Source organism: Cylas formicarius, unplaced genomic scaffold, assembly GCF_029955315.1.
Source record: "Cylas formicarius isolate icCylForm1 unplaced genomic scaffold, icCylForm1.1 PGA_scaffold_3__17_contigs__length_32017465, whole genome shotgun sequence".
NCBI classification, from domain to species: domain Eukaryota; kingdom Metazoa; phylum Arthropoda; class Insecta; order Coleoptera; family Brentidae; genus Cylas; species Cylas formicarius.
The window spans coordinates 18,514,067-18,541,626 of NW_026844326.1; the positions used below are offsets into that span (position 1 = coordinate 18,514,067).

The window sequence follows — 27,560 nt, forward strand, 5'->3', positions numbered from 1 at the left end:
AACCAATAAACATATTTAACATGTATTTGATCTCTATAAGACAAAACACAAGCAACGCATATTGTACAGATATCTTATAACAAGGGAAATAATTTAGTTTTTTAATAACTTAGTTACATTCAATCAAAAATAAAATGGGCTATTTTGTACGTACACATATATACTCATTAGACATGAATAACTTGCCTCAATCTCCCAAACAATACTACTAATACAAATGTAATTGTCATACAGAACATGGAAAATTACGATACATCAAATGCGACATAATAAAGCTATATCATCACTTTCGCCGTGTAGTTGGTATCGTAATTTCCGAACTTTCTACTAATTTGATTCGTTTAGTTTACTTTGTGGCCGACTCTAGATAGGCGATGAGATCAGCCCTTTCTTGGGGCTTTTTCAACCCCGCGAACACCATTTTCGTTCCCGGTATATATTTCTTAGGGTTCTCGAGGTATTCAAATAGGGTGTCCTTACCCCAAGTAATGCCTAAAAAAAATAAAAGCATAGAAGCAAATAAAATTTAAAGCCCATAAAACCACAGTTAAATAAATTTCACAATCTTATTACAGTAATCTAGAAATTATATTCCAAAATTATAGGCCTTGCATAACTCCCCCAAGAATTTTAATAATTGTGTTTGGCGATTTGATGTTCTAGTTACTCAACAACAAAGAGCTCTCATCTCGCATCAGACTTCTTTTTTGTTAGTAATGCAAAGAACATGCACCTCACAACACAAGTTTAATTAATGGTTATTTTTTTTAAGGTAAGTTTAAGATAAAATTTAGCAAAAAAAAACTATTCAAAAGAAAATGCCAGGAAAAAGTGGACCGTAGTATTTTAAGTATTAAAGATAATAATTAGCACTATTGAAGACCGCAATAAAGATAAGAATGACGTCATTAAATATGGATAATTTTCAAATTAACCTTGAATTTGACGTAGTTAAGTATGACATATTACGACTTTGCGAAGCTTTAGATTAATCGATATTTTAAGATTTCATGTTTGTCAGAAATATTTTAAAACCACAAACCTTTTTTCTTGTTAGCATCTGTGTAAACAAATCCGGCCGCTTGACCAGTTTTCCGCCCGAACAAGCCGTGAAGGTTAGGCCCCGTTTTATGTTTCCCGCCTGCTTCCACTGTATGACACTGAGCGCACCTCTGGATGAAAACTTTCTTTCCCTTTTCAACATCACCAGCTGGTACACTCATGGTTTTGGTATAAAATTAAACTACAAAACAGTACATTTTAGTTAATTGATTGAAAATGAAACGTCTCGATTTTTATAAAAGCACGTGTTGAGATAAGACCACGTGTACTACATTCCCAACATGACGTCATCTCATTGTGTAAGGGACAAAATCCACTCTTGTGACACGCTCTCGCTTGGAACGTTACAAGCTTAAAGAGGCGTTGAGATTGCAATGCTTCATTAATTTGTGATATAATAGCAGATAACTAAATCATTGTGGAGTAGTTTGCAGATCTATTTGAATTAGACAAGGTAACCTCAAATCGGTTTTTCCAGAAATATTTCTATTTAAATAATCAGACTAAAAAAATAAAATGCAAGATTTCAATCAAATTGCTCCGTATATAAGAGTAAAAGAATATACCTACTAAACTTAGTAACTCCCAAAAGTTATGTAACTTGGCGATTCGATGAATAGCCTTGGTGATCGATTTGTCGAAAATTTAGGAAAATGTAAACTATGGTTTACAAGTACAATCGTAATTACAAGCACACATAAGAGATTTTTTTAACTCCACTTACCTATATCACAGTTAAAAAATCTGCACCTCTCGGGACCACACCAATTTTCACGCAACAATAAATTCAAACTACTCGCGAATTCTTCGATTATTTTCGTGTGTCTGGATCCCCTCCTCCGGTGAGCAAGGTGACCTGGTAGGTGTAGCTTTTGGCGCCAGATGGCGGTAATAGGCTTTTCGAAAAATAAAATTCTTTTTCTTGAAAAAAAGGTAAAAAGGGATATGAAAAAAACAATGTTTAGTATAACTATATAGGACAGTCTCGAATACTTTTTCAAATTAATATAAATTAATGAATTCCAAATTTCCGAGGTATTCGCACATGTCACCGCCGCGTTCCGATAAAATTTAGATAGAAATACCATATATTCCGACATGTAATTGTACTCGCTTCGGCGGTACATATACTAAAATTGGAACGATACAGAGAAGATTAGCATGGCCCCTGCGCAAGGATGACACGCAAAATCGTGAAGCGTTCCACATTTTTTGAAAATAGTCATGATATTTTTTGAATCAGCTGCTATTTAGTTATTTAGTTGGTTTATTTATTAATTCCACTTTTAAATCTATTTTGAAATTTTTTTATACTCGAATTAATTTAATCATAGAACTTATTTAATTGAAGTAAATGAATGAAGAACTAATTTTTATAGTAGTAATTAACCTAATATTCTAATCTTGTTTGCACTTTCATTAAATATCTACTTTCATTAAAGCAATTTACTTATTAGGGTGGTTATGGGCGTTTTTAGAACGTAAAAAGGGTGTAGTTGCGTAATTTAAATTCTTTCAATCAACAAATTTTAACCCCTGTTTTTTCACTAACTAAAAGGAAACCTTTAACACTAAATGTAAATTATTTTGAAAAGTTTTAGGTTTAGCGAGATTTGGAATTACTATAAAATAGTAAATGCTGAACAATTTTTGTTATTTAATTTATTTTTTGCACAACGCATATTTTTTTTTAGAATACTCGTGATATTGAAAAATTTATGCAGCAACATTTTTGAAAATTAGATGTTTAGAGTGATTGGAAGCGTTTATTCGGAGCATTTGTACTGTTTTATAATCGTTGTTTATCTGGCTGGTAACTGGTAGCGAAAAATCCAGACATGAATTACATAACAAGAATATAATTGGCTTTCAACCTTATCAGTTTAGTCTGCCACGGAATTTTCGAATAAGTATCGACGCCCCTTCCATGGAATTCGACTTTTAGATCCAGGAAGTGGTAGACCATTTGCCCGGAAATACCGTATTTTTGCCGCGAATTGTTAATGAATGCGAGATCTAATAATTTCAAGTTCATTGCGTGTTAATTGATTCAACCGACAACTTCAAAACAGTTTTCCGTGCGAAATTTCATAATAAACCCCCAATTTGATCCCGCTTAATATTCCGGTATCAAAGGCAGTAAAGGAACGTAACAGATAAGGTATATTGTATATGTATTGTGGAACCATTTTTGAAAAAGAATCTCGGCATACGAGTCAGTTTCAAAATAATAACATAAATATTACAAAAATTCAGTTTTTGCACATTATGTAAAATTTGTCTTTTTAAAATCTTGCTTGGTAGTAAAACAAATTGAAATTCGAGTATTTGTTTTAATTGTATATTAATTGTAATTAATTGGATTGTTCAGAATTCTTGAAATAAACGCTCTTATGTTTGGAATGAAATATAATTTATACTAATATTTTACGAAGAGGAGAAGATGGTTATCATTATTGTATAAATTATGTTTTATTTTTATGGGATAAATTTTTAAGGTAAAAAATTACTATAATTATTGACAACGCTTGCCAATTGATGGACCTGCCATTTTCATAAAAAATGAGATAGGTACAAACAACGTTATAATGCTTAATATTCAAGATAGATATTTTCAATTCGTAGAAAATCAAGACTCTATGGACGAGCCACGAAGTCTAGAAACTCAAGAACTTCTAGACGAATCGAAAAGGCAGACACGTCCTTTCCATTTGAGACTTCGAAGGATGTGGAGTTCCGGAAGTTCCAGGTACAGTTCGTGTCCGAATTCTCCTAGTCCTTTAACGCCCCCAAAAAGTTCTTCGTCAACATCGAGCGGGTTCAGTAGTTATTTATTTGACGAAGAAGCTATCAACAAAGTGAAGAGATTTGGGTAAGATTTTTTCGTCGGAAATAGCATAATACATAACCTAACCGCTAAAGTTTATGACTAACTTGCAACTACCAAGTTGACTAAATTTTAAAAATAAAATAAACTAACTCATTGTTTTTTTACCGTGCTCCTGCGGACCACTATGGAACTTTCGCAAAATCGATGTAATTGTATTGTGTATAAACCTTGCATAAATTGTATAAAATTATGGTAAACTTTAGTAAATATAAAAATTTCTACAACCAATAGCGATTTACAATCATATTTTTATTCAATTATCTCGCCCACTATGTATAATACACAGCCACACATAATCAGAAAATTGTAGCTCTCGATCCAGTTTACGTTTACGTCCAAGGATTTACCCACAAAAACGGAAATTTTTAGGATTTGTTAGAATTTTTGCCTAACACCAACACACGCTGAGGTTATAGCCCTGGATCTCTCACGTTTCTTAGTCCATAATTTTTTTCAACAGAGTATATGGTTTTCGAGATTTTTTTTTCTATAACTATGTAGGGCGCCGTAATAGTCAATGACGTCATCGCGACTGGTCTGAGCACGAGGAATAGCATTTTCGTATCGATTTTTTGAAATATCTCGAGCAGCATACGTGATAGTCAAAACCCATAAATACAAAAACTGCAGCTCTTGGTGTGGCCTTGGTTTGAATCCATTAGCTAGATTTTCTATAAATTGTGATTTTCGGCAAATAATTTATTCTGGAAAAAAACAATTTTCAGGGTCTTTTAGGTTTTTGTCTATAATGAAACGATTAAAATGAAACTTATGCTACCGTATCTTTTGCATCTCCTGGTAAAAGAATTTTGCCGATCGAGTTAATAGTTTTCTAGAAAATATTTTTTTCTCTAAACCAAAATGACAAAAAAACAAATAAAAAAAATACTTCGCGATACTGAATGTGAATGTTCCATTAGTTTAAATGGTGTGGACCTCTCTACCAAATCTGAAGTCGGTAGCTGCAAATTTGGGGTACTTATAACATTCTTTAATATTGCACGGAATATCGCGAACACCCTGTACAATAGGTAAAATTAAAAAAAATTAAGTTATAGCTAATTTTCAGTTTTATTGAATATGAGGCTCACCCTGTACATTTTTGAAAAATTGTCAAGAATAAAAGTTATGGAGCGGAGCCGAATCTTCTGCGTCTTTTTGTCCATGAATTTTTTTGGTTTTGTGAACGGTTTTTGACAAATGATTTTTTTCGTTGACCCTTGCACACGCAATTTTTTTTTTTTTTTAACAGTTCCCGACACCCCAGCCCCCTTATTTTCAATAGGTTCCGTTTCTGGGCAAAGCTCTTGAACCTCTATGAAGTTGCAAATTTTGGACACTTATCGTGTTTCATAGCAATATGCAAAAAACAGTCGAAAATCGCGAAAAAAAGATGGATGCCATCAGATCGTGGCCATTTCTTATAGGCTTATGTATCTCGTGGAGGGTTAAAAAGGAGGTAAATCTCAATTTCGTAGCCCAAACGATTGCAAAGTTATTCCGAACAAACCAAAAAACGAGAACGGAGAACGTACAGACAAAAAAAATATTTTCGACGCTGATCATTTCTGTACCAACGACGGTCCCCTAGGACCTACCGTCACCGAGATATAAGATTTTTATACGAGCGGAGATACTTTCGAAAAATTCTATTTCATTTCGAAAGTAATAATGTTCAGGAAATGAATTCCGACCCGACTTATGACTCCATCCGTATCATCAAAATTCCAGGAAAAAATTAATCATAACAATGAAATATTATTGAATGTGTTGAATTGATTTTTCCACTTGAAGAAAAGCGCAATTACATATTGATGTAAGACTCCATATATCTAGCAGGCGTTGCCTGCGAATAATAATCAAGTAACTCTTGTTTTGACAAACATACGTCAAAGTGAAGAGCATATTATTGTGACAATAATTTTTGTTTTGGCATTATCTTTAGATTAAAATATAACAAGGGTGATTATTAAAGTGCTTTCTTTTTAATATAGATGAACCCGATGGAGGTACGTTGTTTTACGGCACATTTAAGAATATTGTGGTATAATAGTTCCCTGGTAATGATTATGAATTTTAATTTTCCGAATGATACCTATCTACCAACAAATATACATATATAAACTTGCAAAATGTGTATGTAATATGTAATATGTAAAATCAAAATAATTTGAAAATAAAATGAAATGAAAAATAAGAAAATTTTCATATTATTGTATTATAAAAGTCTTTTTTGCCATATTTGTGCGAAATGCGGCCACATTGCCTCGCCGACGCGACGAGAGAGTCGGAAAAATCTTTTCTCCATTTCTAATAGTAACATCAGACAATTTTTATTACGACAGATTTTATTAATCGACAATACGAAGTTTCGGAAGACTTTGTCAGTAGTTAAGAGCATTTAGTAAAAAATGAAATATTGTGTTTATAATTATGAATATAACTTGTTCACTTGTTAGTAGATTAATTTTGATTTGAAACAGCTTGCAAATGATAAGTGCTCAAAATTAAGCGAATTAAATAGATGTCCATGTAATAAAATGTTAAATAATAATAATAATAATGAATAATAAAGTGGCTCAAGAGTTTCGCTTTACTTCAACTGATTTAAATATTAATATACTTTTTTGTTTTTTAGATCTCTATCAGACAGCTTAAGTCCATGTTCGCTTGATAGTCCCCTGTGTATTACGGAAAAGAAACGGAAAAAAACTAAATCTGAACTAAGGTAAGTACAATCTTTACGCGCTTTGACATTTTATTTTTTCTTCCCAATCTATCTGTGTAGATTTTTTGGTCGTAGTTCAAGTCCTCAATCTCCCAAGAGTCCCTTGTCCTCTACAGAGAAACAAGCAAATGAGGACAAATTAAATACCAGGTGAGTTTTTTCCTCGGTCCCATTCATTTTGCATCTTTGTTCTTGCTGAAAATTTTTACATCTTCTAAAGAAAATTGAACAATTTTCAATACTTTGCGGTCATCCAAGTAATATTTTATCGAATTTCATACCATTTTCCTTGTTTGTCTAATAATACTGGGAGCGTCCTGTCCAGTAATTGGCGTTTTCCGACCGACTCAATTCTAATCAAATAGCCTAAAACGCTTTCATGATTTTAAAATAAATAAAAGACGTTTGGAATTAACAATTTTATGTAATAGCCCAATAATATCGCTAAAAATGCATTGCAAACATTTCTCCACCAGGTTTCCATAAACAGATGGTGAACATTACCAACAATATCTAAATAATTAACAATTCCAAGTGTGGTTGTTAGACGCTTTTATTCTTGGAAATTATTTTAAGTTATATGAACTAGAGGCGAAATTAAAACTAAAAATATATATTCTATATCTTGCAAAACGCATTTTTTTATTTCAATATTCAATTTACTTTCCAAGAGTCAATAGGGCAACTTTGGCCATGTCATAAAGTGCGTTTTCTTTATATTATCTTTTAGAAAAAATAAAAACAGAAAGCTGTAGCAATCCGTAAAAAGCTTGGAGAGGAAAAATTAATTTCATAGAGGGTGGATTCAAATTTTTTTTTATTCAAATAACCACACACCTTTTAGTTCATTTTGTTTTAGACTAGATCCACACAACATCTCATATCGGATACGGTCGTAGTCCGGCGTAGATTATATAGAATGTAAACTACAATTATTTAATAATAACGTCCACAACAAATTCTACAACATTAAAATATGCTAACAAAATTATATCATCTTCATGCTTATACTACTTTACCCTATAGCTAATCAGGACTATCTTTGCTCAAATTTCTGCAGTTCTACCATAAAAAAAATTTAATTATTATAAATAAAATCTATTACATAATTGCTCTGCCTAAAACGAAATACCTAACCAAATATTGTACTTTAAACCAAATTAAAATATGCAACAACGTAGCAATAATGTTATTGTTGATATATTATATTTTTTAACTTGATTTGTACATACACACTGACCTATTCGAATTGAAAGTACCCCCTGATTCACAATTGTGGTATATAGAAAAGTTATTCCCGAACATCAACTTTGGAAACAATAATTTAAAATAATTTAAATTACGTAGGCAGAAGAAAAATTATAAACCTGACAACACGGCAAATACGAAGGACGTGAGAAAAGTTACTTCAGTACTTATTAATATATCAAAATTAATGGCTAATGGTGTCTGTGGTTTTTGTGGAAGTGCCCACCTTCTTTTATTTAACAAGCAATTTGTTCTTAACTGCTTATTAAGAAAAAAAAAGAATTTTTGTAGATTTTCGTCAGCAAATCAAATGAAATAGCGCCAAATTATTATTTTTTAGCAATTCACAGAGGTGTTTTGAATTCAAATGGATCGCCCTGTGTGATGGACCAAACGGTTCCCATAACGCTTACTGAACAGTAGAATAAGAACTTAAACAAGATATATCGAATTTGACATGTTTTCTATGACTATTTAACAATTCTGATGCGTTAACACGTTGACCATTTTGAAAACTCGCCACCAAGCGGTCAGCGGTGGAGTGGACGTAGATGACGTTTGTGGAGTGCCGTTTGACGATGCCGGCTGATTAAGAGTTGCACTCGAAGTCGATTTCGACGAATCTTTTTGGCCGTTTCCGTTGTTGATCGCCGGCGAAGTCATTTTCAATATCTGTGAAATAAAATGGCGGTAATAATTGATTCCAATACTGATGGAATGAAAAATAACAACTGCACATTGGTAATACATTTGGTGGGCAAAGTGATGGATGCATAATAAATAGTCTTTGTATCCTAACACTGGAACTCTGAAAATAAATTATGCTTTTGATTGTTTGTCTCATAAAGCCTATTAATAGAAAACAATACCTTATCTTAACAAATCATCCAAATTAAGGAAATGCAAAATTACCATCCACAAGGTTCTGTGATAGGTCCGATATTGTTTCTGATTTACTATAATGAGTATAAACTTGACTTGATGCTGATGTAACAAAATTTGCTTTTCTTTACACAATAATTAAGCTTGGGAACGAAAAGGATGGATGCGAAAACGCAAGAGAATGAATTGTTTTGGATCAAATGGTGTAAATGCAGCTAGAGGGCAGTTACACTCAATTGCATGAATAAAATATTTATTTTTTTATCTTTTCAAATGAAAATAAAAACAAATAGAAAAACTTAAAGAACAGACCTTACTTGAAATACTAAGTTAGCCGATATAACTTTTAGAGTGAAACGATACTGTCTTCGCCTGTGAAAAAAAAACCAAAGCCATTTTTATTCTAATAACAGGGGTAAAACTTTGATCGGCAAATATCTTCAAAATGATTAACTATGATGATATCGAGCAAGAATACATTTACTAACAAAAATATCTGTCATTTAAATTTTCCTTAAATTTCTTCTATTATTGGATACACCTAGCGCACTCTAGGAGCTACATGGATTTAAGTTACATATTCCGATTTCCCGCCATAACTAATTCCCGGATGTCAATTATGCCAAAATTATCTGTGTATTTAAAATTAAAATGTACATTTGTATTAAGCAAGTTTGGCTTTATCATCATATGCTTAGTTGTAGTATTCTGGATTGCCCTTTCTTTTTATTTTGCTCTAAAAGAAATATGTTTTGTTCGTGTAATTAAATCGCATAACAGATCAATTAAGCTAGGCGTGGAACATCCTTCACAACGGTTATTTTTTGCATAATTTTCTAGATTCTTTAAAAATTCGGTGAAAATAACGCATTATGAAACATAGTTAAATATTACTGATGTCGCCAGTTTCAATTAGCACAAATAGAAATTTCGTTACGGCTATGTGTGACGTAAGCGTTGCTAAATGATGTCATTTACAAGCACACTGGACGTTGATTTTTCGTTGGGAGCTTTTACGACTCTTTAAACGCTCTTGTATTTATTTTGTTATTTATAACATTAGAAACAACATATGTTCCGTTAATTACAGAATATATCCGTCTTGGTCTTACATTGCACATTAGCATTATGCACATAAATTGTTACGTCCCAAGATTTAAGTGTAATCAAATATGTTATATTTTTGTACGGTATTGTTTAATAACAATAGATTTATAGCTTTTAAAGTGATGCGTAATGTGCCCTATATAGATAGTAACGTCTAAACTACTATTGTGCCATAGCGAAAATGATTGAATAATGTAGTTGGGTTTGAAACTATATAAAGAAAATTTGAACTTCTACTTAAACGTTTAATGTGATAAATTATTTCTTCATAGAAGCATACATGATAGAAATATTTTGTGTATTAATTTCAAAAGAAAATACCACCAAATAAAAGTTACGGAAAAGGGCAATATTTTCCAACCATATGGATCGTTATCGTTTGGAATACTGGCATCGTTCCAAGTGTTTCAGCGCGTGGATAGACTCATACGAATCGATGATTCGAAAGTATGGGTAGACTGTCATATTTAACGCGTTTATATAATATCAGAAGCACAACGACGCTTATTTTTAGTTTTAGTTTCCAAAAAGCTCATTGCATCGGTTTTCCCTTAAATTTAGTTAGAAAGAATGATACAAGTGTGTTTTTATAATACCTTTGCAATATTTTATTGGTTATTTTAAACAAGAAATTAATCCCCTTAAGTTTTTCGCATTTGTTTGGAAATAATGCATAATCATAATAAAATAATTAAATAAGAAATAAAGTTAAATAACAATAATTGATTATATTTACGTTTGTGGAGGTAGACAATTTATTATCCTTTTTTTAGTGAATTTGTTTACAAATTTTTTCGGTGTAATCAATAAAATATGCGGATATTATTAAATTCCATTTATGTAATAATGTAGGCACTATGGATATTTAACTTTATACGCTATAAATAACTGGCATGTGTTAATTTGATTATATGTTTAGAAACGGGCGTCAAAATGTTTGATAATTTTGAGTACTTCGTAATTGTTTTTATGTCTACTTGACAAACATTCGTTTGCAATACAGCAAAAGGAAGAAATGGCAGAATACAAAAAGGATCTTGAGAAAAATGAATGCGGAAACGACAAATTTCAAATCAAAAAAATACTACCAATTCTGAGAGCTGGCAAAGAGACGATTGAAAAACTGAATTTCTCTTTTCAATGCCGCATAAACTCGAGTTAATTATAATTTTTAATACTTATGCGATGGTTATGTCTTTATTATTGCGGACGAGTAATAATTCGGCCAACGGATTCCAAGACCAAGAATAATTGGAATTCCTTCGCATCCTCTTAAACGATCTAGTGGAGAAAATCTGGAATCTACGCATAAAGTAGGTCCGCTGTGATCTTGCTTTTGTGTATTGTATTAGCCAATATTTTTGAGACTTTTGAAATGTGTTTCGCGATCTCACATTATTAAAATACATTTCTATTACTACCGAGGGCCAATCAAAATATTTATATTTGCTTACGTGCTCCCATGCGTGCATATTTATTTTTAAATGCGGCAGACCTTCAGGTTAATACCATTAGCGATCGATAACGTAATATAAGCTTACACCTACGTATAGAATTAGAATTGTGCAATTGCTGATTATTACGGTACGAGATAAACACAGAATCTATTCGTATAGACAGAACCACATGTACGTTTGTTTCAGAGGCGATGCGATGCATCCTCCATACATATACATTTAAATTGAAATGAAAATATTGTCATGTCCAGGTTAAAATTGAATTGAATTTTTTTTTCCTGTTGGAGGACTGTTGAAACATTTTCCCATGAATTTTTTTGTGAAGCGGTTGCATGTTTGGGGTAATAAATAAAATAAGCCTATTTGCCTATAAATAAGTTCTGAATTAACAAAAAAAAGCAATTTTCAATCCATATTTTGGCAGGTACGTCCCTAAAAATCGGGATGTATTAATATAATGAGAAATTACCTCAACCACCTATAACGTATAAAAGTTAGCTTCAATTTCGCTAATTTTGCATTATAGATAGAAATTGAACCCTTTGCGCTAGTAATATATGTCCTACACAATATATAAACAATACATCCTATAAAGTTGTAGTGTATGGTACCCATGTGTAGTCCAGGCTTACGGGTGCAAGTGTCACAAATATACCTAGTTTCCCGCCTGCCGCCTTTAAGGTTAGAACATACCGCACAGTCTTTTTTCTTTCCATCATTTTGGAGTAAAATATGTAATTTACCACTTAGCCGCTCTTCTGTATCTACAGATGATGGCCTACCAAAAATTTTGGACCCCTGCCGAAAGTTTTTTGTCAGCTCGTCAACTAATTCCTGAACAAACTTTAGATGTGTCATTGTTTTTTTTGTTTTTTCCCGCTGTGAAATTTTATATAATAAAGATGCACACTAGACATTTCGAGTGCCAGAAAAATAACTTTCGCCACCATTTCAAAGACTTCCTCAGGAAACAATATGACGCTGAATAAGAGTCTGCGCGGTTACCTCCACGTTGATAGTCTTAAATAGTTGATAGTGTTCGTGAAATAGCCCACGACCCTTTTACGCCAATAACATCGAATTGCCTGCATGCAAATGTGTTATCTTCCGCAAACGTTGATTTTTTGATAGAATCAGGTATAAGTTTGCGGTTGATTTGAATAGTGGCCTGTCAAATGAACATTTAGTTTTAACAATTTTTCTGCAAGTGGCATGCTCGTATAATATCTATCGGTGTAAAAATGATATCCTCTACATCCTGGATTGGTGTCTAATAATTTTTGACACAGATGTAACACTATCCTTGTACTTACAGGTAAATCAGATCTCACTAAATATTCCGATGTCAAGCTTCTCTAGTAGGTACGGCAAAATTGAATAAACATATCCAATGCTAGCATCTGCTATTACATAAATTCTTATCTCCCATTTCGTAGGCTTGTTAGGATTGTAAGTTAAAAAACTAATTTTACCCTTAAATCCAACAACAGATTCATCAACCGATATCTCTCTTGATGGAACAAAATGTTCTATTAATTGCTTGTCCAAATAATCTAAGTAGTGACTAACTTTCTGAGTTCGAGGCCTAAGAGTTTGGTCAGTTGGATCGTTTTCATGCAAGTGGAGCATCCAAAAAATTTGTAAAAATCGCTCGGACAACCCCAATAAATGCGGTAAATTCTTCTACGCTAGTATCTACCAATGTGTGCCATATAGAACGTTTTGACAATCTCTTCTGTGCTAATTTATGTCTACCGTGGTTATTTGTTTGCTCCACTATTTTTATTATTAGCTCATCGTTGATAAAGAGCTTGAAAAAATCTATGGGTTTTGTACTAGTATCTGGAATTTGTGGTCCTACCATTTTATCTCCAGACGTGAATAGAATCCTGTTTGGTACCTGATCGTGGCATGTGACTTCCTGCCATGGACCAAATTTACCAGGTTGTGTTATATTCTCGTTTTCTTCACTGCTGATTGAACTTGACGGTAAAGGTTTGGTTCTCTGTCTTTTAGTAACTGTAATATGACTACCATTACTAGAGTCACTTTCGTCACTAATATTATCACTATTCAATCTATCATTTTCAGGCGCGTCAATATAAAATTCATCGTCACTACTTTGCAATTCATTTTCAATTTCATCTTGTAAAAATTTCTCGGGCATTTGATTTTTTTTTCGAAATATACACCGAAAAAATACACCGAACTTTACCCAATTTTGTTAGTTATAAAACTGAGTAATATTGAAAAATACCAAAATGGTGCACATGTGAACTGAAATGGTTGAAATATATACATCAACAGATATAAAATAAACAGCTTACGATGGCATAAATATCATGTTATCTTTTATTTTTACGTAAACATATCCTCAATGAAGGTTCAAGAAAGCAATTTAGAAATATTAGAAATAATTAGGGGATGACAGACCGGCCAACTACGGCCGCTCCTACGCGACATACGAGTGCAAAAGGTTAAATTCGAACAACCTGCATTTCATGATCAGTGTTAATATTAATTAAAAAGCTCAAGTAACAAAGCGGGTGTCAGATCTATTGTATTGATGAGCAAGATTGGGAGTGAATACAACAATAATAGGAGAGGAGGCATTCTGGACGCCCTCTAGAGCGGCCTGGGGGCACAACGGGCCCATCTGGTGGCCTAAGTGCTTGGACGCCCGCGAGGGCGCCCCCCTTTAATACCAATACTAATACCAATACAATAATAATAATTTTAATGGTATCGCTGTAAAAAAATTTGTTAATAAATCTTAACTAACCTAAGCTATCGAAAAATAATTATTCTATTATAATTTTTGGTTTCACCAAATACAGCTTATGTGTAGAGTATATTATGCAACAAGTTTGATAAATGCGACTTTAGTCGCGAGTTTGATTTGGCACGAGCGGGAGGAGTTTTAATAAATGAGCGAAGAAGTTTATCAACATAACGTATTGCATACTGTACTTTACCAACGATTATTGTTTTTTCGGTGCATTTTTTGAAAACCTTGCAAATGCATTCACTGAGTGAGGTGAGACGTGACCACCAAAAGTGACAAACCTCAAAATACGATAGAGGCTTAAATCTATCGAAACTAGTGGCAAATGTCCGAAGTGACTCGCGACCGTGGTTAACATGACACTTTCCGTAGGTTTGATCAGTGAATAATTGGGTATTTTAGAGGAGGAAAATCAGGAACGAAAATCGTAATCGTGGGGTGGTCGGTCATCATGACAACACTGCGATGACGATTTTGAAAATAGAAACAAGAAAAATGGTGGGCTTTTAAAAAAATAAAAACGCCAACGTAAATTTTATGAAGATACATATTATACAGATGTAAAAGTAAACAACGTACTTGATGTGACAAGTCAACCGAAAAAATACCGTACACCGGACACCTACCTGTAAAATTAACCCACGCATGATATGTACAACATTCACATTTATACGTCACCGTTGTAACTAGATAAAAGCGCCATACGTGTTCACTTTACCTAACCTAGATTACATTCAGTTTCACTTCATTCAGAAATTTCAGTCAGCCATAGAAGGCGGCAAATAATGAAATTGAAGCTGGACCCGACCGGAACTGGGCTGCAGATGTATAAAATTTCAACGACTGGGCGTATATTATATGCTGGGCGGATTTTTATCCGCCTTTACTCATTGCACAAGAGATTTATGAATATAAATGATATAAACAATTTAATGAAAGAAGTTCGGTTTAAATCTAGATGGATATCTGATTTGTGATACCAACTGTTGATCAAGTTGAATTGGTGTGGAGAAAACAATTTTCAGTTTCAAATTTTAGTAAATATTTGAAGAAGGAAACGCCAGAAAAATATTTTTTTGTAGCTGCACTTTATTTTCGAGTTGAGAGAAATATTTTGTAATTTTTCAAGTTAAATAAACTGAACAGTAGACGATGTGAAACCTCAAGAAATTTATTTTTTTAATTTTAACTAGCTATAACTTCAATGTTTCTTTTCCGAGATTGGACTTTCTGCCAGTGGCAGTGCAAAGCGTTTAGTTTGTGTGCGCCTATGGTGTCGGATTTATTAAAAATCCATTCTCGTTATACACCTCTAGACATCTTGGAATGGGAACTAAAAAATAACAAATACCGTCTAAAGTTGTTAAAACCAGCGGCTTGAAATCTTATACCCTGTGTAACCAGAATTTTTTTAAAAATCCGATAAATAGACCAAGGATAGACTGGCTGGCTGAAAATTCAACTTTGGTAAAGAAATGTTAAAGTTAAAGCTAGTAAAAATTGAGTAACTTCTTCGGTGTCACATTTAATCTGTCATTCAGTTTAGTTCAGCACTCTTTGTACTGTAAAAAGAAATATAATAAAAGGTTTTTTATAACACGTATAACATGCATCTAGGACGTATACTATGAACGTCTTTTTTTCATTCTAACCTCCATGTACCTTAGTGTCATGCGAAATTTTTAAACTTTTTCTTCGTATTCGTTTCTCATAGAATTTTCCAGTGGCAAACACTGAATTGCGTAGGTAATTCGAATCGACTCTACTATTAAGCCGGCTTTCGAGTTTCATTACAATACCTCATTGCATATTTTAATGCAATTTCAGACCTGTGTGATAATGGTAAATATAACGTAATTCAATAAAATACTCGAATCTACCATTTAAATAATGGTACTGTGAAACAACAATTGCTTTGTTTGTTTAATGTTATGTTTAATATAAATTTCTCCATGTGGAAAATATTAGTTTTATATTAAGTTTGATGCAATCAGGTATATGTTACTGTTCTTTAGTCACTAAAAAATGCTAAAACGATTTAAAAACTTTATTGCAAAATTGCAAATATATTACAATTTTCCTAAGTTTTTGATGCAAAGTGAAACAGAACTTTCTTTCCTAATTCTAATCGTGCTTGAAATTTGTTGCTATAAACTGCTATAACTAATCTGATCGGATTTAGGAGAAATGTAAATAGATAAATAAATAAACAGACTGACACAATGCGTTATGGCTACATATTATGAAGTAGCTATATTCAGCATAGTTGCTTTTCCAAATCGAATGCAGGAATTCTGGATCATCTGCCTCTCCTATGTCGCAGAAAGTGTGCAGTTGTTCAACGAATTAAGTATCATCACGTTACAAAGACCCAACCTTATGTTAATAAAGAAAAATTATTTATTTGAAACATGGAACATGGAAGTACGGTTTTTGAGAAAAATTAGTTTTGAAAAATATAATAATCTTTATTACAACTGCATTTTAAGCGAATTTAACATAGTTCTTCCGTGTTGTTCCTCTCAATCCAGTAAAATAAAATCTTAAATACTCTTCCTACATTACAAATTACCAGTATTACAGATAAAGTATCAAGTTTTACAAGTAAAATATGAAGCCGCATGGTGTCGAAATACGCACAAGACTGGAAAACAAATAACCGGAATATGCGAGATATGGGACAAAATGGAATTCGCCGTCATTCCGTAGGAATTATACGCCCGACAGAAATGTAATTCCGATCATGACGATCTCTAGATTTATCAGATTTGCATCGGCGTCGTTGCCACGCTAATAACTATTCGGTTATTACAATTTCCAATTAAGTTTGGTTGTGCATAAACTTCTTACTTCGATAGGGAAAGCATTATTTTTTACTTGGTTATGTTCCACCGATGAAGGTCCACAAATGCCGTTGTAATAAAAAATATTCTTATATTTTTAAAAACTGATTTTTCTCAAAAACCGTACGGCCGCATACTCTTTCAACTGAACAACCAATCTCTCATTAACCTACAGAGCAGATAATTTAAGACTTCCCATGGACAGTGATGTGATAATGTGATATGTGCACGTGAAAGCGGTTCAATTCAAATTCAGACACTTGCTTTAAAACAAATAATTTCTCTCTAATGACATAAGGTTGAGTCTTTGTGGCGTGATGATCCTAAATCCGTTGAACTCCTGCACTCTTGCAGCGAGATAGGAGAGGCAGATGATCCAGAAATCCTGCATTCGGTTTTCAACTTTTTTCCGATATCTCTGATAGCTTCGCTCGCAGTCCCAGTAATTGATTTAATCTAGATGTCAGCTTCAGTTTCTTACATTAATTTAAATTTTAAAAAATAACCGACTAGTACTAGGTCGAACTATTTCATAGCAAAGCACGGAAAGACCACCCAGTACCAAGTATCTTTGGCTTATGAAGGTGCAAAACTGTTTAAGTTTATATCCGTATCTAAGGGACCTATTAAGCTCCGCATTAAACCATTCTTTTGTTACTTAATTATATATAACTATGACACAAATTAAAATTATATCTTACGTAAAGTGCTTATGTGGAAAAGCAGCTATGCTGAATATAGCTACTTCATAATTTTATTGTCTATTTTGTCAGTCTATGTATTTATCTATCTATTTACATTTCTCCTACATGGGTTGCGCTTTATATCTTTTAAATGATGATTTTAGATCAGTTTATAGTAACAAATTTCAAATAAAATTTCAAATTCAAGGATAATTAGGACTGGGAAAGAACGTTGTGCTTCCTTTTCCATCAAAAACCTGCATCAGTGGAACATAACCAAGTAATGCATAGAGAGCTTGACAGACGAAAGCAGAACAATTTGTGGTTGGTGGTGTCTAGCTCTGAGTTATTGTCGGGAATCCCATTGGGTCTTCAAATACGTAGATCTGTTTTCGTGTCCATTCCATCAGTCCGAGCTTTAAATCATTTGTTTAGTTACGTGTCACTGATGAAGGAACAGGAACTAGAAACGTGTCTGCCATATAAAAGTTCAAGAAACCAAAAACGCTAATGACACTCACAACTAAATGAGAGCCTTCATACACCCAAATAATGTACAAGTCTTTGGAGTTTGTCATAAACATAGTGCGCTCACCCTATATAATATTTGGTGCTTTAGAACAACCTTGAAAGTTCTTAAGTTGATGCTATCAACATCTTCAAACAGTGGTCTAAATGCGGATCCCCCTTATCCAAATATTGAAGAAGCAAGAAAAGTCCTTTTAATGGGGTCAACGCACGCAATAAAATCTGGAACTTCTTTATATACGTAAAAGCAAATCCCGCGTGAGAAAAGGGAGCGACTGCTCCAGATTACGCTTTTTACCATTTTTATTGGGAATCTGAAATTCGTTGTAATGCAAACGGCTTATATTCTTAAGCAGCCTTATCAATGACCCTATTTCCGAAGGAGACCCGAAAAACTGTAAGAGTTATATATTCAACATCAAAATCACATTCTAAATGAATATTCCTTACTAATGCCATTACAAAGACATCCAAGCGTTTTTATTGTCAATAATTTATTTAATAAGATTCGGGGTTTCAGGATGAGGATGGCTGATATTGGGTGATTGGTCAAATCAGAATGGTTGACATTTTGAACACATGGTTTGATATTTTAACGTTAAGATGTTGATGGTTGATTTGAAGCAGTTTACTTTAAGAGTGTTTTACATCGTAAGCTGGAGGAGACAAGTGAATAATGATTTTCGTTTTTGTAAAAGTTTAGTTGTTTATTAATATTCGTTTTAAATAGCAAAGTGAACTTTTGAGGTGTCATTAGAATTTAATAAAAAGAAAAGAATAAAAATCAAAACCTCTGATCCTGATAGAAATACGATAAATTTGCAAAAATATTTATGTTTAGCAGAAATAAACCCGAGAATGTATGGTGCATTTGCCCACGACTGGAGCAAAACGGGTTAATGATGGGAATATTTAGTTGCCATTTATAGCATAAAACTTTAATATTATAACGAAGCAAAAAAGCACTGTATCGAAATTAATGACATTGAGAAGTTAATATACCGATGCCTTTGTAGGGAATGAAATATTACACGCCCAATCCAGCTCTCGGGAGACGTCTTTTTCTTTACTAAGCGAAGTTACAAATGCTGCCTCGTTTTTCTTATGCTGGCGAGAAAGATTGCCGCGTGCGACTCATCCTTGTTTAGAAAATAGAAACCATCTTCTAATTGAATCGCTGACGATTGCGTCATTAATTAATCTTCCCTAAGTTTTTGTCGATATCGTAGATTGCTATAGGCATTGATGCTATTTCGTTGTGGCGTTTTTTTGGTGACCTTTACAGTAATTGCAAAGAAGAACTAAGTTTTGGAGATACACGCAAACTTAGATCCAGACACGTAGTTTATTTTTAGATCTCGTTAAGTGTTACAGTTTCCCACCCTGAACTACCTGAAAATTTGAGATGAAATTTTGCAAGTGAAATTAATCAAAATCCACGTGATAAATAATAATGAAACGTCCTATATACATATCTGTCGATCACTTTTCATTGTAACCTACAATTGAATTTTGTTAATTACTGTTAATACCCCAGACGAATTTTACTAATAAACTTCTATGAATAAACAAGAACAAATGCCAGCATTTTTCTGAAAATTCCGGTTTTTAAAATGGATTAAACTTCTATTCCGAAGTTTGAAATTGCGTACTTTGATGTGGACTGCGGTAGATAAAAACGGAAAGCAACTGCCGCACACATTTATTTACAATTTCGAATAAATTTCTAGGATAAACAATTAACGGGTATAGTGAAGTTTAAAATTTTAATCAATCCTCTATTGATCACATTAAATTACGCGCCGGTGAATGCCGCGACACGTAATAGCCTGGAATTGCGCTTGAAAATGGTTTAATCTGCCAGAGAGCTGCAGTGCTCTGTATTATCGACCTAGAGTCGTTTGACGCGCGCTGCATGCTTTACTGTAGATAGTTACGGCCACATACGAGCATGACTTTTCTATACTTACTACACATTACGAATAAAATTACTTGGACATCATGATCTAGGAATCTAGAATTTGAATGACATTAAAAACTCTAGGATCACAAGATTGATTTATTTTCTTACTACAATATTTTGTTTGTAATTCTTTTAATATTTCTATTCATTTGATTGCTTATGGCATGTAATGGATCAAGAAACATAGTAGCATAGTATACATGATTTCAGTTAACGTAAATCATTTAATGGTTGAACTGGCAAGTTAAAATCAGCAAAAAGTTAAGCTAGAATAACAGGATCTAATCTTGATCCTATTCTAATTTTTGTTTTGTATTTTCTAGTTGCAAGTTTTGCCTACAACTAGTCAGCTCGTACTACATGTCAGAACTGCTTAATATAGTTAGCATAGTTATGGATTTTGGTATGATTGTATAGGGTGGGTCCGTTATTAGGGGCCTGTACTTTTTCTCATGAACTACTGATTTTAGAAAAAAAATTATACAAACGTGTTATGGTTTAAATTAAATTTTAAAATTGATTATTTTTTAGACATTTTATATATTTGTTCTAAAATTTTAAATATATTTTGATATTTTGAGAATCCTTGCCAAAAATAAACGTAATTTTTAAGGAATCTTCTTATTCGAATTTTGTGTGGTTTAGACAAAAATTTAGATTATATATCTTTTTATGCAAAATTATATTCTTAGTAAAGTGTTGTGTGGAATATACCGGTTAAAGGCCCAATTTTCCTTAATGAAAACTTAAACTCTAGACACTAATGAAATACCGGCTTGTGAAGGTGCTCACTTAATATGGCAGCAAGATGGCGCTCCGTACCACCGGGAAACGATATCACTCAATTTCTAAATCAAAATTACAATCTTTAGATAGAACAAAATAGAAACATCTGGTGGCCACCTCGAAGTCCAGATCTTACTTCACTGGACTTTTTTTTATGGTGGACAATTAAATATATGGTATATAAAGAAAGATACACTCCGCTAAATGAACTACAAAGTTGTATTAGAGACGCTATAGTTCAACTAAATAACACCGATTGTGTTTCTAATGCTATAAACCACGTACAGGTTGTTTATACAACGTGCATTATTCAAAATGGTGGACATATTGAAAACCTACTACTATTTTATTTCACCTTAGTTTTTGCTTTAATTGTTACAGTTATTTTTGCTTTTACTTGTTACTGTTACTTGCAAATTTTTAAACTATCATAATTATACATATTATTTTACATCATTAACCATATAAAAATTGATGGCGTTTTAAAAGACCCATTGCCAAAAAATACCTAAAATTAATTGAAAAAATAAGAATGATATGCTTTTTTTTTAATTCTTTAAAATAATTAGACGTCAGTATTTCGAAAACCATTAGATTTAGGTATAGGATATCAAATTATAGAAAATATCAAAAACATGTTGAAATTTTAAAAAATTGTCCTTTAATTTAAGACACCGTGTATAATTTTAAATTTACCTAGTTATCGCAGATGGTTAGAAGGAAGTCTTCTAAAAATGTGTTTAAAATTTGATCAAGTAACCATTACTGCCAGCCGTGGAAGACCATATTTGTTGCATAAAAAAATTTATAATAATAATATAATAAATATAATAAAATATATAATCTAAAGTCTAAATATATAGTCTAAAGTACACAAAATTCGAATAAGTAGTTTCTATAAAAGGTACCTTTGTTTTTGGCGAGGATTCTAAAAATAACAAAGTATATAGGGTGTTCTATGTAAATTTTTAAAATTAATTTCGGTCCAGCACTTATATATATATATATATATATATATATATATATATATATATATATATATATATATATATATATATATATATATATATATATATATATATATATATATATATATATATATATATATATATATATATATATATATATATATATATATATATATATATATATATATATATATATATATATATATATATATATATATATATATATATATATATATATATATATATATATATATATATATATATATTTTTTTTTCCAAAATCAGTAGTCTCAGCCTGTATGTATATGGTGGAAATTCCGGATCAAAGTAAAACTAGAATATTTTTCTTGAGTTCCTACCGTTATGTTAAAATTGCTAACAGATTAAATTTATGTTTTTTATAGCAGACTCGGTGTTGAAATTATCATTTTTAATAGAATCGTTTATTTAGGTTTCTAATTACTAACGGAGATTTTGCGGAATTATATTACTTTCACCTGAATGGCTAATACATACTAATTCAGATACTGGATTTTTTGCAAAGTCTTTGTATAAAAAGCAATTTTTATTACCCAGTTTTTAATTTAACATTTAATGGGTATTAGTTTGTCGCTTTTTTAACTTTCATTTTTTTTTTTGGAAAATTAACTGTCATTTGTAACAAATAGGTTTCTTTTTCGTTAGTGGAATTGCGATTTCAAAAATATTAGGAATTTCTATTCTATTTCTATTCAATTCAATTTCTACAAATAAAACATATAAGAAATTGTTAATATCTTCAAACGTCCATTATTTGGGCAGCCGCCTGATATTGAAAAACCAAAGCTTAGAGGCCAGTAATATTAACTTATTAAAATGTAGCCACAGACTCCAAAGAGTGCGACAACACCCAGGGCAGAGCAACACACTTTGCTTTATCCGGTACCACAAAATATTCTCCCAAACGTATAAATAATAAAAAACAAAGTCGACTTTAGATATGTAAATGAACTTACTTGATAAGGGAGCTTGTTTAGCGGCCCGAAACAAAAGCCCTGTTGCGCATTTTTATCGTTTTACTGCCTCAAGTAAAGCTGCACATGACCCAGTGATTAACCGATAAAGTGTAGCACACAAAGTAAGTAGATATGTACAATCCCTTTTTTATTCAGATTATTTGACTTGAAACTGGGCCACCATCATCAAAGCTCGCACGTGCCTGCTTAAGTCAACAATTTTTACGTATGCTTTTCAAATCAGTTTTTGTTTTTTAAACGATGGTACCTTAACTTCGAGACAATAATTTTGAGTAATTTAATTTGAAGACTACTACGGATATGCGTATTAATTTTGGTAATTTCATTAAAAAAATTCGATTAGCCATCAGCTTAATTAGGTCATGATGGCAATAACCACTTCCGATAGCAATTACGCAATAAACTACTAATTTAAATACAAACTTTGCAAAATTGGTTGCAGGCGACTGCTTCGATGTTAACGATTGGCGGCAATTAACTTCATGCACATTACGCTGCCTTTAACGAATAGAAAATGGTTAAAATTAAACGCGCCCTGTAATTATCTCCCCAATTCGCAACGTATTGCTGGAGAGTTGTCCATGCCAAAACAAAACATCTTCTGTAAGTAGATCCGCAGTGTGTCGTTCCTTTTAAAGAATATTTAATGGCCTTCGCTATTTTAAGAGATTGCGTAAATATTATACAATGTCCAATTAGTACTAAAAATGTCAGATGTATGTAGAAACTTCGTCGCGCGGAGTTATAACGGAAATATCAAACGAAATACCCTCAATATTTTCTCATAAATTCGTGTTTTTATTGGGACTAAACAATGGAATTAAAAAAGATAAATATTACTTCGAGAATACATTTTTTTCTATATCTGTGGGTTTAACAAATTTTTATCGTTTATCTATTCCACGATATTTATTACTGTAGACGAAGAAAACAATAATTAAAAAATTGAAAAAATAGAGTAAGTAACTAGTTTTCAAAACAAAACAAAATAAAATGTATACAAGAATTGGAATCGATTAATAAAAAATTGAAAAAAAAAACAATATATCAGTATCATCTCTACCCAATAAGAGGATTTATCCCCTGTTAGCAAGTATTCTAAAGTCAAATTTATATGAAATCTTCTGAATGGTCAGGGTTTATTTAAGCCAATAAATGCAAATAGGATATTTACTGTCAGACGATGTTTGTTGGGGTTAGAGTTAACTACACACAAAGTAAAATTCTATTTGCATTTTCGCACTGATAATATATTAACTTACAGAATATTTTAAGTTTCTGTGAAAAGGAGTGCATCAATTGATCGGAATCAGAAACGATAGATGGGAACTCACACTTTAAATCACATAAACTCGGTAGTTTAGCAATTGTAAGTGTTGTTTGGATTAAGAATTATTACTCGATTGACATGTGTGGGTACTATTTTACTTATTTTTCTTAGGTTAAACTATATTGTAAATGCAATCAAAATTTTAATTTTTTATTTTTTTTAATTATTACGATTACTATTACTATTAAATTAAATATTTACAAAAAAAACATAAGCAAAAATTTGGGAACACGTATGTTTATTTGCAATCATTTGCAATAACCGTTCGTTAACCAAAACCTAGAAAAGAATAATAGTTGAAAACAAAGCGACTTAGCAAAGAGTTGACGAAAATTGAGAACAGAAAGTGAAGGCCAAACAAAAACAAAAAATAAAAAGATGTTAATATAAGCCAGCTTGAATAGCACAGTTTATGTAACTCGAAGTAACGTGGTGTCAATAAATATGAACCTAAGATCTCGGTTAAAATTTAATTAATTAATCATAAAAAGAATTGTTAGTCGTCTCCTTTTTAACATATTTCAATTTGTTTTTAAAACTGAAAGTGGACAATACTACAAATCAAATAATCTTTTAGTATTTTAAATGCGCCAGGTATAAGTTTAAGAAAAGACTTAGAATTGTGGACTAGTTTACAGGGTATGAACATGTTTTTAAGGGCAAATTGTGCGTCTAAAATTCACTCTGGTTTAAAACAAACTGTTTGTAATTACATTTTTTACATTATTTGTGATATTTTTATAAAAATGTATACATATCTTTCTAGTATCATGCATTAAACGGATTTTTTAATTTGCACCTCCGACGTCCAGATTTAACTTGAAATCAAATCAATCAAAATAATCATTTTAATTTCACACATTGCAGTTTTCAAGAACTAATGACATATTGTTATCCAGAAACTGTTTAAATTTGTTTAAAATGAACTATAATTTTTATTTGTACACAACGCAGTAAGGTCCTATTTTTTCATCCACTATGAAGAAGCAACATAATAGAATATTAAAAAATAGGGTAAGTTTGGTTAATAAACACCAGTCTTAAAGTGAATGCTTACCAAGATACGGCTTAAGTTACCTAAATTAAATTTAAATAGTTGTTTTTCTAACAAACAAACGTTGTTCCCCGAAAGTTTGTTCTCGCGTAATTTATTGAATAATTTATTAATTCCGTAAAACCTCAAATAACTTCAAAAACCCTGTTTTTTTGAGGTCATATACCTAGGTTTTGCTATATATATATATATATATATATATATATATATATATATATATATATATATATATATATATATATATATATATATATATATATATATATATATATATATATATATATATATATATATATATATACCTACAAATTGCCTGAAAAAATATAATTGTTGGGCAAAAATTAAAAATATGCTTAACAGAATAATTAGACTGTTTACAAAAATTGCAAAGATTTGTAAATAGTATTGCAGTAGCCCGTGGAAGTTTCTTTGACAATTTGAAATACTAAGATTTTATTACATTACCTTTAAATATTCTTTTTACTCTACAAAAATTAGTAGAACGTTTATTTTGAAAAATTCATTTCTCGACACACATTTTAAAGTACAAGAATTCAAAGATATACATAATACATAGAATTAAGGAAATTCATAGCATAAAACAAACGGTCCGTTTTTTCAAAAATAAAAAAAAATCTTTTTAAATGTCACTTGCATCAACACCCAATATTTATTCCCAAATCTATTCTTATTCTTAGCCCCAATACCAAAATTAAATCGAGTTTCTATAAACTACTTTGAATGCCTTTTAGCTTTTTCAAAAATTATTAATGGCAATAAAATGGGCACGTGACACTTTAGATTGAAATGTCGTTGAAAATTATTAATAAACGCGATCTTACCTTGATTTGAGCGAATCTAGTAACGATTCTCCGTTGCCGAATTTTTTTCGTAACCTGATCACCTGGTGACCCACACTCTGGAGTGTCAACACCGTCGTGACGATAGACACGGTGGAAATGAAGGCACGATCGGCACGGAACAGCGCGAGAATCGCACAAAGCCTCGTTCGCTCGATATCCGAATGCGGAAGGAGCGCGCGGTATCGCGCGTGTCGCACCCGCGGCCCCCGACCAAAGGAGGCAGATTTTCGGAAAGGGCACGTGGGGCACCGTGTCAGGGTCGCCGGACAACTTCTTTCGATTTCAGTTTTGACACTGCACTCCTATTGATAGTCCTGGGGTTTAGTTGTTGATTAATTAGCTTATTACTATACAGGGTGTTCGGAAATTGAGTTCGGAAACTGGGAGGAAAGATTCAATGTGGTAAAAGAACGGTAGTAAGTCGTGTAACAAAAATTAGAAAACGTAATATTTTCCGAGTTATAGCTTGTCAAAATTCAGTTTTTTAAATTTTATTTTTCAGTGTTTCAGAAATCTGTCATCAGAGAGCAGTTTACCTATAACATTTTTTTTATTTTCCCTGTATTTTATTTATTTATATTGATAGTGCAAAATAGAACAGATTGAGTTAAGCAGAATCACAAATGCTCAAAAATTGTGCAAGTGAAAATGCAGGCCAGTATTATCAATCTGCGGGCGAAGTGCACTAAATTTTTGAAAACAGTATAATACAAATTAAAAAAGTGCAGTAAAATGTTTTTACATTTTCGAAAATAAAAAATTATTTATAATAATTGGGAATATAACAACATACAACGCTAATTACAATTCATTTTCAAAATGCCACCGTTCATTTCTAAACATTTTCTTTAAAAAATGCTGTCGAACACACCTAGCCTACTTCTAATGATTTCCCAACCATTTATTATTTTTTGTCGTAGATCACTGGTATCTGTTATAGGTGTTTCATACACTAAAAACTCTAAGTGCCACGAAAAAAAGTCCATCGGATTAAGGTCTGGTGGGCGAGGTGGCCTGATACCTTCGTATAGCCAATGTAAAATGGGGTGGAGCGCCATCTTGAGTTAACCACATGTTTTGTCTCCACTGCAAGGGTACCTCTTCCAGAAAAGGTGGTAGTTCCTCTTCTCCTCTTTTCTCCTCTTGGAGAAATTGCAAATACATTTCCCCATTAAGCGATCCGTTAAAGGAATGAGGTCCTATAAGATTATCTCCTATAATCCCTGTCCATATATTTAAAGAAAACCGGCGCTCATGTTTTCCTTAAAATTTTGCATGCGGGTTTTCAATGTTCCACTGATGCATATTTCGAAAATTTACAATGCCATCATGACTGAAGGCAGCCTCTTCAGTGAACAAAATTACATT

The 27,560-nt window shown here is 32.2% G+C and overlaps 3 protein-coding genes and 1 non-coding gene across 4 annotated transcripts in view; 2 read left to right on the forward strand and 2 right to left on the reverse strand.

Moving 5' to 3' along the window:
• Positions 1-10: 10 nt before the first annotated feature.
• Positions 11-1,943, reverse strand: LOC132700189 (cytochrome c). The gene is made up of 3 exons (XM_060667368.1): positions 1,787-1,943; positions 1,043-1,243; positions 11-492 (listed from the first exon to the last, which is right to left on the reverse strand). The coding sequence occupies exons 2-3, from the start codon at positions 1,221-1,223 to the stop codon at positions 347-349; spliced, it is 327 nt and encodes a 108-aa protein (XP_060523351.1). The 5' UTR covers positions 1,224-1,243; positions 1,787-1,943; the 3' UTR covers positions 11-346.
• Positions 1,944-2,168: 225 nt separating this feature from the next.
• Positions 2,169-2,275, forward strand: LOC132700225 (U6 spliceosomal RNA). The gene has a single exon (XR_009618612.1). It is a non-coding gene; the product is annotated as a U6 spliceosomal RNA (small nuclear RNA).
• An 828-nt stretch (positions 2,276-3,103) lies between these two features.
• Positions 3,104-27,560, forward strand: part of LOC132699106 (rap1 GTPase-activating protein 1) — a 373,626-nt gene continuing 349,169 nt past the window's right edge. Inside the window, exons 1-4 of the mRNA XM_060665596.1 lie at positions 3,104-3,223; positions 3,688-3,934; positions 6,591-6,680; positions 6,741-6,830. Coding sequence (XP_060521579.1) covers positions 3,702-3,934; positions 6,591-6,680; positions 6,741-6,830 — 413 coding nt within the window. The 5' untranslated portion in view covers positions 3,104-3,223; positions 3,688-3,701. The remainder of the gene's footprint in view (positions 3,224-3,687; positions 3,935-6,590; positions 6,681-6,740; positions 6,831-27,560) is intronic.
• On the reverse strand, positions 7,093-27,356 carry LOC132699557 (uncharacterized). The gene is made up of 3 exons (XM_060666347.1): positions 27,291-27,356; positions 26,172-26,465; positions 7,093-8,600 (listed from the first exon to the last, which is right to left on the reverse strand). The coding sequence occupies exons 1-3, from the start codon at positions 27,354-27,356 to the stop codon at positions 8,403-8,405; spliced, it is 558 nt and encodes a 185-aa protein (XP_060522330.1). The 3' UTR covers positions 7,093-8,402.